Source organism: Folsomia candida, unplaced genomic scaffold (assembly GCF_002217175.1).
Source record: "Folsomia candida strain VU population unplaced genomic scaffold, ASM221717v1 Fcan01_Sc001, whole genome shotgun sequence".
In the NCBI taxonomy this organism is placed as follows: Eukaryota; Metazoa; Arthropoda; class Collembola; order Entomobryomorpha; family Isotomidae; genus Folsomia; species Folsomia candida.
Window position 1 is genome coordinate 4,671,379 of NW_019091193.1, and position 9,992 is coordinate 4,681,370.

At 35.2% G+C, this 9,992-nt stretch overlaps 3 protein-coding genes across 4 annotated transcripts; all 3 read right to left on the reverse strand.

Moving 5' to 3' along the window:
* Positions 1–1,620: 1,620 nt before the first annotated feature.
* Positions 1,621–4,142, reverse strand: LOC110856254 (RNA polymerase II subunit 5-mediating protein homolog). The gene is made up of 6 exons (XM_022104731.2): positions 3,991–4,142; positions 3,324–3,784; positions 3,008–3,247; positions 2,705–2,944; positions 2,340–2,516; positions 1,621–2,265 (listed from the first exon to the last, which is right to left on the reverse strand). Exons 2-6 carry the CDS (start codon positions 3,750–3,752, stop codon positions 1,972–1,974), a joined length of 1,380 nt encoding a protein of 459 aa, XP_021960423.1. The 5' UTR covers positions 3,753–3,784; positions 3,991–4,142; the 3' UTR covers positions 1,621–1,971.
* A 123-nt stretch (positions 4,143–4,265) lies between these two features.
* LOC110856279 lies at positions 4,266–6,642 on the reverse strand. The gene is made up of 8 exons (XM_022104761.2): positions 6,464–6,642; positions 6,283–6,362; positions 6,046–6,175; positions 5,832–5,980; positions 5,687–5,732; positions 5,492–5,602; positions 5,158–5,412; positions 4,266–5,074 (listed from the first exon to the last, which is right to left on the reverse strand). Exons 2-8 carry the CDS (start codon positions 6,299–6,301, stop codon positions 4,621–4,623), a joined length of 1,164 nt encoding a protein of 387 aa, XP_021960453.1. The 5' UTR covers positions 6,302–6,362; positions 6,464–6,642; the 3' UTR covers positions 4,266–4,620.
* Positions 6,643–7,460: 818 nt separating this feature from the next.
* LOC118433967 lies at positions 7,461–9,805 on the reverse strand. Of its 2 annotated transcripts, none has more exons than XM_035846515.1 (5): positions 9,403–9,805; positions 8,966–9,109; positions 8,271–8,878; positions 7,854–8,090; positions 7,461–7,783 (listed from the first exon to the last, which is right to left on the reverse strand). In XM_035846515.1, the coding sequence occupies exons 1-5, from the start codon at positions 9,623–9,625 to the stop codon at positions 7,661–7,663; spliced, it is 1,335 nt and encodes a 444-aa protein (XP_035702408.1). In that variant the 5' UTR covers positions 9,626–9,805; the 3' UTR covers positions 7,461–7,660. The 2 variants fall into 2 exon arrangements, with proteins under 2 accessions (XP_035702408.1, XP_035702409.1); XM_035846516.1 differs by having other exon boundaries at positions 7,868–8,090; positions 9,403–9,804.
* Positions 9,806–9,992: the final 187 nt, after the last annotated feature.

A 9,992-nucleotide genomic window follows, 5' to 3' on the forward strand; every position in this document is an offset into this window, starting at 1 on the left:
GTATTTATTTTCAATAGAAATAGCTGTAATATGTCTTTCTGTTTCTGTGATGCTAACTGTCTTGGGTTTATCACACCCATCATACATTTGTATTTTTCCAATATGAGTGCATTTAAATACACACTGATTTCATGTACGTATTAACTAATTCGTAACATGTTTACTAGAATAGAAACAACCCTATTGAAACGCCAAGTTATTCCCAAAGATTTTCATTTCATTATGGACGTGAAGCGTGTAATAAATTTGAGGGGGCTGATACATATTGTCCCAAACTTCCCATATCAATAATAACTTTGTCACCCGATACTTGTCCAAAATTCCTTAAATCTATCTATTTGTTCGCTTTGTGTATTGCCATTTATGCAGGATATATATACATATCTACATTTATGCACATATTTAATACAAAACAAATTACCTCTGAAAATAATTTCTCCTAAAAATATGTATACATTGAATTTAGTGTCGTATTAATTTCAGTTCGTACAACCAAGAAGCTGAGAAGTGATCCTTTCTGGATCGTCCTGACAGTTATCGTCTACCAATTCACCTTTTACCCGTTCATCCTCGTGCCGGCATTTCAATTTTTAAAAGTGGATCACCGTGCTTATCTCGTTGACATGACACACCTCACCTGGTTTGGGGACATAATTGGGAGAACATTCGCCTTCTACACACTCCTCGTAGCGATATGGGAGATCTGTCGATGTTTCCCACAAAGTTTAATTTTGATATTGACTGCAATCAAAATGATGAAGGAAATCCTAAAAGCGCTAACAAGCTCGAGGAATCGGTGGCGTTTGAACGCCCTGATTTCGGAATATGTCAGATTATTCGTAATATTTCAAAACGTACGAAAATTACTGGAATACCTAATCGTGGTTTTAATGGGGATTGGCATGTCTTGCATGATTCTCTTCAGTTATGTAACGATTCGGATGCATACACATTTTCCGCTCTGGTTTTACTTGTATTTTCCTAGTGTGAATGTTTGCATTGTGGTTCTTTCCATCATTTCCCTTCAAATAATAATAGATATGTATGAAATTTCGCAAATGGTGTTAAGAAATTGGCAATCGTGGGTGACTAGTTTGTCAACAGTGAAGGAGAAGAAGGTCTTAAAAGCGAGAATAAAGTCCATGGAACCAGTTAAGCTTTGCGGGCAGCTGTACTATTGCAGGTTATACTACATGGACAACCAAATTAAAATTACTTATTTTTCGTATATTTTGATGCAAACAATGAATCTGTTGTTATCTAAGTAGGATTTAGTGATGAAAACTAACACTTTTACATTTATGTGTGTGTACATATGTACATACGTATCTGTACAGGTAAATTATTTACCTGTAATGTATTTACCGTAAATAAGTACATTGCACTTATGTACATATATAACCTAAATAAAAATATTTGTAATATGATGGAAACCCAGACTAATTCCTAGCATTGACTCACAACATTTATTTGGATCAATGAGAGAAAATGAACTAATTCTTTACGACGATCATTTCAAAGTTTGTGTAGCCGAGATTGAACGGTCAGTATGTCAACTTATTCTGGCCTAATAGTGTCAGTAATTTATTTAGTGTGTTGTAAGTACAAAAATTAAAACGATTTAAGGAAAATTGAGAAAACTTTGAGCGTTTATCTATTCATTCGAACAAATAATAGATTTACACTTGGTTAAGAAATAAAAGTTAACAATCTATATCGGTCATACTACATTACTAAATATATTCGACTCGCACTTAACATTGACACTGAATCAATTAAATTATAAGTTATAACTTGCTATCAAATCGTAAGTTACAATTGGCATCATCTTATAAATTAGTCAAGTTTAATCAATAAATCATTTAAAGTATTGGGAGTCAGATTCAAAAATACATGAGTTAGATGTGAATTATTAAATAATCAGTGTCCAATTAGTTGAGGTTTCATTAATGGATACCCATAAGCATAAATTTAGTCGTCTCCCTTTTTCTGGTAACTGGTCTCAAAATCTTCGACATTTTCCTCCTTATTCTCCTTGTTATCTTCTTCGTCATTCTCCACTTTCTTGTCTTCGTCATTCTCCACTTTCTTGTCTTCGTCATTCTCAACTTTCTTGTCTTCGTCATTTTCATGTTCCTCCTCGTCGACCTCGTCATCCTTGTAAATACCGATGAGTTCTTCAATTTCTTTTTCCGTTGCGGCGTACTGATCTGGCAACTCGTGCCGTTTGGCATGCTCGTTGAAAACAATCCATAATTCATCCATCTGTAGAGGAAATAAGTCAAAACGAAAGTTGAGTTACCAACTAATTTTTTGCTTAGTATAAAGTAAATGCATACTGTTTCGTTGATAATTTCTTCATTATTGCACGCTCTCTTCATCAGCTGCATGGTCCCAGTGTTCACAAAAGCAAATGCATCAACTGTTTCCTTTTTCTCCGAAAACGTTTTCAACTCATCTTCTTCCTTTTTCAAATCCTCCTCAAACTTGTTCTTTTTAGCCACGTCGGTCTCCGCCTGTAGAATAATATAAACAAAAGAACGGGACAATTATTTATCAGAATGATGCATGTGTACTGTGTACTACTAAACCTACAAATAAATATTTTTGTAAACGCACGTATATATATATTTAGTTCTTTTCTTTTCATTGACCTAATAAACAGCACAATATTTTACTAGAGTGAGTGAAATACAAAATTTACCAGCAAAAGATTTCCAAGAATCTCAATCCTTTTGCACATTTTCTTCAAGCGTTCCACCACTTCAATCTCAATTTTAATCTTGTCGGAGAGTTCAAATGGCCTGAAGTTTGGGGACATCTTAAATTTGAGCATGATATTAACCAATTGCTTTGACCACATTTTTTCCATTTCCCCAAGATTTTCCACCAGACGGGATACATCGTTCTTTGAAGTCAACAGTGACGGCATCTTGCTCTTTTCCTAATAAAATTAATCAATTGTATGATTCAATTGCAAAAAAAATTATTTTAAACACCGTAGTACCTCTTGCATTTGTGCATCAATATCACTGGTCCGTTTTCTAAACACATTTACAATTCTCTTTCGACCAAGGTCCATTTCCTTGAGAGATTCCACTGTAATTTTGCCAGCCTTAAATTCCTGAATGTATTCCTTGAATTCCTTAGTAATTATAGAAAGTTCAGCCATCGTCTGTTCCTCCCGTTTCAAAGAAGACTCCAAGTGGTGCAGTCGGTCTCGAGATAACATCCGCAATTCCAAGCTCTGTAACATAGTCATATTATTGATTTATAGAAGTATGCACATTTATTTATTTATACGATCATAAATCCTAACTCACCTTCTGTTCAGTTTGCTTAGCCGTCTCGTAGTAAGTTATCATGAAGTCCAGGGAGTTTACAATGGTAATATCGGCTACATCTTCAACGCCGTGAAATTCACCAGGCATATTTAGCGATCTCATGACGAAGGAGGCATATTTCATCTGATCTTGCAAACTATTTTTGCCCTCCCAAGTAAATGCGTCCTTGAAACGTTTCCTTTCCACGTTGTAAAGCCACGGTGTAGTTTGTCCTTCAGCCTTTGGCAAATCCATCCTGACCAGAAACTCGAATGTCTCATCCAAATAAGCAGGGTCGGACATTACAGCCTGCAATTTCGCCATGTGCGCACACAAATCATCCACCTTTCCACTTGCGAGTTCACCCATCCATTTCTCGAACGGAACTCGACTCCCTTTGGGGGTATTGTTAGATGACCGCTTTTCCATTTTGATCGAACAATTCTCCAAGCTAGAATGAACTAAATAAGGATTTTTGAAGTTTAAATTTGTCCTATATAAATTAAAATTCTATACTATACAAAAAGTACGTTATAGAAATATATTTTTAATGCGGATTTGATTTAAAAAATAAGACAATGTGCCATCTCGTGACGTGACGAGATTTTCGTTCAAATTCGACCTGATTTTACCTCGAATCAGGGTTATTATTATTCAATATACTTGCCTTAATTGATTCTACGATAATAAATGTGCAAAACTGCAAAATTTCAAACTCCAGTTCTTTATTTTGGGAGTATTTTTTAGTCCCTTGTCGGTGCAGCCAGCTCGCAGAGATAAATGAGTGGAACTCGAGCGAAACGTCACAATCACAAATGACCCTCCCGCCACTCACGTCTTTGTCTCCCTGCCTTTAATAAATTGAGATTGGTGGTCATAATTTTCCCATGGGTTGCGAGTCGTATGAATGAAATTAGGGATATATTTACATTAATCAGTAAATATTATTTACTAAAGGCAAATTTATTCCGGTTTCTAAATATTATCAGTAGAGTAGTACATGCATGTATGGCAGAGTTTGTATTTGTAGCTTGTTTGGTTACAAATATAAAATAAATGTCAAAGAACCAATTTGTGGGTTCATTTTAATCATAGGTAACTTACAAAAATAGAAACCCTACCCTAAGATAAAATAAAATAAAATAGACGAAATAAAATTAACAATAGCACACCTCTTGAGGAGTATGCCCAAAATTCAGGCTATTTCTTCGTTGATACTTACATTTACATACAACATATTCGATTCGATTAAACAATTGGTATGTGTAAATATATTTTTATACAAATCTAGAGATAATCAGTACCAGAGATATACATTCTCCTCCGAGTCACTAGTTATTACCTCAAATTTGACTGGACCAAGGTCAATGTCTATCTCTTCTTTAATCTCTAATTTAATAGCATCCTCAGTAATTAGTTCACCATCATCGTCATTCGTACTATCTACAAAACTTCCAGACTCGTTACCTACAACTTTATTCTGGTAATTTCTTCCAAAATTATTGGGGGCATTTCCACCAAAAGTTAGTAGTAGTATGGGATTTGAAGACAGCAATTGGATTTGTTCTTGTTCTATCCTACTTGTTTGAACTTCATCTAGGTTGATGTGATCCTTGGTCATGTGTACTCGGAGGGAGGCAGGAAGACGGAATGTTTCCCCACAAATGGAACACGAATGAGAATGCTCAGTTTTTTCGCACTTTGGAAGCGACACAACCTCGTCTTCTTCGTTAGGAGCAGTCCTGTTGTTGCTAAATAAATAAATATTAGATAATATACACAATAAAGCAAACATATATTACGGTTTATAATTATAATCGATATAATTTGGTACCGATTTTGCTTCTCTAGCTTATTTTCTCTTCCCTCCTTTATATTATCCGAAAATGATCGGTTTCTCGGTTTTCTCAATTTTGTGGGACCTTTCCACCTTCTGCTGCTCTCAGTATCGCGATTTTCGCGATGGCGAGGGGCCGATGGTTCCTGGTGACTGAGGAGATGGATAGATAATTTGGAGGCTTGGAAGAAGATGCGCCTGCAACCAGAATGGGGACAGGGGTGCGGTTGAATGGTCGGATTACATTTGTTCCTAGAGGAAAAATAAATTAAGAAGATAGATTTTGGTGTTTTTGAAAATCCTTCATTACACTTTCATTCAATTGACTTACATTTTGGATATGTGGCGATCGTATAAACACTGCGAAGTGAAGGTGTGGTTGCATCCTTTACATGTTAAAGATGGATCATTAAAACGTTTCATCGCGACGATAGGTTTAGTTCTAATCAAGTTGACGTTCAAAATGCAAACAATTAGAATTTCCTTGCTACATGTCAATTTTTACAATTATTTTTACTAGACTAACAAAGCGTTTGGGCGATAATTGTAAGAGTCCAAGATTTCTAGGTGACCTGTTACAAAAGTAAAATAACTGTAAATATGAAGTTTCTTCTTGCACAGGATTTTTCAATGTAACGAAATATTTTAACTGTATTAATTGTGTTAATTACCGTCGGCTTCTTCAAATTTCATTTCATCATTCTCCAGCTTGACAACGGCAAAACCAGTTTCATCCCCATCGGGAACAATGACCCTAAAATCATCTAATTTATCGAGACAGACCGAAAGAGAAGGAAAGGTCACGACGCTCCATCCGTCACTAAATTTAAGGTCAAATTCATTAAGAGTACCATGTAAATTTATTTGCTGATGAGAATTCCTCACATTGTCTGCATTGTTGTATCATCATCTTGATTGCTTTCACATTTATGGAGATGGTTTAAAAGGTGTGATTTGGTTGAGAGGAATGTTCTACACTGGTCGCAACGGTACAAAACCGTGTCCTCTTTTTTATCTGTAGTGAAAAGTAGTGAATACATGTAATTTAAATCTAGATTGACATTGACATACAAATTCAAATTATTATTAAAATATTTGGTAAAATGAGGACCCAATAAATACCGGAATTGTAATAATCCATGTTTTTCGCGAACAAAATTATCACGACCAAGGTTAGAGAGACACACCCCCAGTTCTAATAGCTTAAATAACCAAAAATAATAATATTAGCATTTTAGCAAAATTAATTTTGTTATTCATAAATTATGAATCATAATTAATATTCTTTACCCTTTATACTTACGTTTGTTTAGCTAATTCAACTCCAAACAACAAGGCATGAAGTTTGAAAACACAATTGTTTGTCTGGTATTTCAAATTCAGTTAAACTAAATTTAAAATTAATAGCAAACAATAGTTTTTAATTTATTTTTTATCATGCACCATGCAAATCCAGCTGCTGGACTCGTGTGAAAACATTGTGAAAACTTGCCCCGAAAAAATTCTTGATTTGGAACAAAGTGAGACTCGTTGTTTCTGGCCATGCATTTTTTCATGAAACCGAGATCAGCACAAAAATTCTGGATTTGGTTTCAAATTCAAACATATTTTTTATCTGTATTTTGGAGGTAATATTTCCTCTCATCCACATTTTGTCACCAACCCTGAAAATTCTCATTCTTATCTTTATATATTAATCTATGCTCTTATCCCTCTTATGAAAATTTCCAAATTTTCGGTTAGCGAAAATTGTGCAACTTAGCACGTCACAATTTTCGCCCAAATTATAATTTAAAAACTAGTCTAACATAATTCACCTCGATTTTTATTCCATTCCCCTATAAACACGCCGACCGAGCATATGTAATGCTGCCAAATTCCTATACATCTTTTCTTTGCAAATTCGTGACAACTTGACAAGGATTTGTCGTAGGCGTTTCAAACCAATATAATTGTCCTCTTTATCCCAACCCTTCATGCTACTTGTTCTTATATTTTCTATCTGGCGTAGTTGAAAGATATGTCATCCCAATGCAACTGCAGTCCGAATTCTAAGACATTTCCATGTATTTTAATGACTTTTTTTGAAAATGAGACGAAGGATTCTGAACCAGTCTAGTGCTTTAAATTGTTTAAAATAGTTTTTATTAGAAAATCCGAATGTAAATAGTTAAATAGGATGATTAAAAATAAATTGACATTTAAAACTTTACGTTGAAAAACAGGACATCATGATATTTTTTAAACATGTTAGATATAATATTCAGAAGAAAATTTGATTTTTAATGAATGAATTGAAGTTCACCAGAATTTTCTTTATTGTCTTAGTCGCTAAATAAAGAATATTTTATATTTCGCATCTACACATTTATGCTTTTAATTCAACAGTAATAAAAGACATCCGTTTTTATCATAAATGTTTTGGGCATATTTTCATTGTTCACAATATCAGTAAAATCAGTAGTATGCATGCATTTATGTATGTACATTCATGTGTAAATCATGTCGTTAAGTTAAAATTAACATAATAGTATGGAAAGCGAATACTGTAAAGTAAGTTGTCACTCTTGATCAGAAGACATAGTCTCATCTGGATTAGATAAGTCGTCATAATGAGGAGGCACTAGAACCAATAAAAGTCAAAATATGTAACACCACGTCAACTTTCAAAATCATGAATTATTTAGATTTACACATTTAAACTGACATGTTTCCAGTGAAATTTGCGACCCTCGACGTGAAGGTAAACCCGAGTATGACGGTGGAAAGAGAGAAAGCAAAGATGACACGGATTGTGATCTTATTCTAGAAAATAATCCTGGTCCTTTGTTCGTCTCGCTAGCAGTTAAAAGTCTCCCAGTTCCAATAAAGATTTCCTCCAAGTGTTCCAACGAATCACCAGCCAATTCCATGGGCAGAACAACTTTGAACTGGATTTACAGCAGATAGATACAGATTATGCATAAGATTTTTACTACTACCAGTGGCCGCATAGGCTCTGGGGATATTAATATTGATGATGGGGACATCAAATAACCGTGGGGACATTGTCCCTGTATCCATACGCTTCCGCGGCCACTGCTACTAAATACATACATAGCTCTTCTCACCTTTAAAAAATGTTGTACTTTTACTCCACCCTCGTCATCTTGGTTATATGAAGGAAGCAGAATTTGAGCATGTCCCCCAATCTTGGGGTCCAGTAGCTTCCCACAAAATGTCAAGTTTAATCTTTTCATCCATTTCGATTCAGACCTTGAGTCCACCACAGTTTCAGTAACTTCGATTCCCATTGAAATTCTTTGTACGACTGAAACTTCACAGAACACGAGGCTGCTCTCCTCTTCTTCATGTTCAAAATCGAGAGTGACCGTGAAAAGTACAGGTTGTTTTACCCAAAGTCTGTAATATCTTTGTGGAGAGGTGCAAACTATGGTGACTTGATTAGTCGATGTGGTCCAACTCACTGTTTTGCACTCGTTTTGGAATGTTATCAAATTATGCCCACGGAAATGTAGGGGCCGTTTGTCCAGTTCTTCGTAGCCATGTTCGGTTCGAAGGTAGCAGACAAGAAAGTACTCGACGCTGAGGTTCGAAGATTTCAGGGAGGATGGGAGTTGGTCATGATTTTCAGGAAGTAGAATTCTGAAGGGAAATGATGCTGGATTTCTGGCTAAGATGTAAGTCTGCTCTTTCAAGTTGAGTTGTTTTTTAATTCCTGTAGAATTTAATACGATTGACATGAGTAAAAATGCTTAGGAGAAGAGTACACTACTTATTTATGTAAATGAGAATCATTTTTAACCGTTTTCTGTTCCGGAAACTAATGCAAATATTTTAGAATTGCAAATAAGTTCGGAAGTTGCATCAGGTACGAGCTGTGGCAGAGGTTTGTTGTTGTCTTCAAATGCGGTACTTGCTAGTTGTCCATGGAATTCTACGACTAGTGCTACGGAGGAAAATGCATTATGAAAATACGCATCGAACAGTTGAATGAATTCAAGCTAAGTAAATAAATATTGGGGGTATTCATTACGAGTTCGCATGTTCGCATTGTAACATAATTTTGAAAAACATTTTCCGAAATATATAAATACTAAACTTGGAGATGCGCAAGTTCGCAAATGAATTTTTAAGCCAAAGTGTTTTTTTGCGAATTTACCAACTTTTTTTGCCAACGATGCGAACTCGTAATAAATATGTATCCTCATCAATCACTGATCTACATACTTTAACACTTACCATAATGATGCCACTTGTCAGACTTGGGGCTGTGGATATTGGACACTTTATTTCCCTTCTGTTGAGTTATGTTCAATTTTCCACAAATTTCATTTTGTCTTCGACCTCCGGTTAGCATAATGTAGGCAAAAACAAATTCCTTGCTTGTGCTTACAAAGGGGGAAAATTTGATTGTCGAAGTATTATTTTTACAAGTAGTTGCAGCGACAAACATTGTCGACATGGTCTATCTTATTTTACACTAAAATTATTATATCATTCACTCAAGTTATGCTTAAATTATGTACATAATTAGGTGACAAGGAAGTAAATACAGAAATTTCAAAGACTTGAGAATTTGGATAACCTAGATTTTCCTAATTCCAGCTGCATCATATAGTGGATGGATGTACACTAATCAATATCTTGGTGTGTAATACTTTTTATAGGTGCATATTTCATCGTGGGTTGTTCCGAATTCCGATAGTACTGTTACCCGGGTTTTCCCCCTCGTACATCAACTACTAAATGTAACGATGTACACATACATACATCGTATGCGTTCAGGAGCTTGTTGCTTGCAAGTCTTGACCTCCGACTTTGCTAAAATG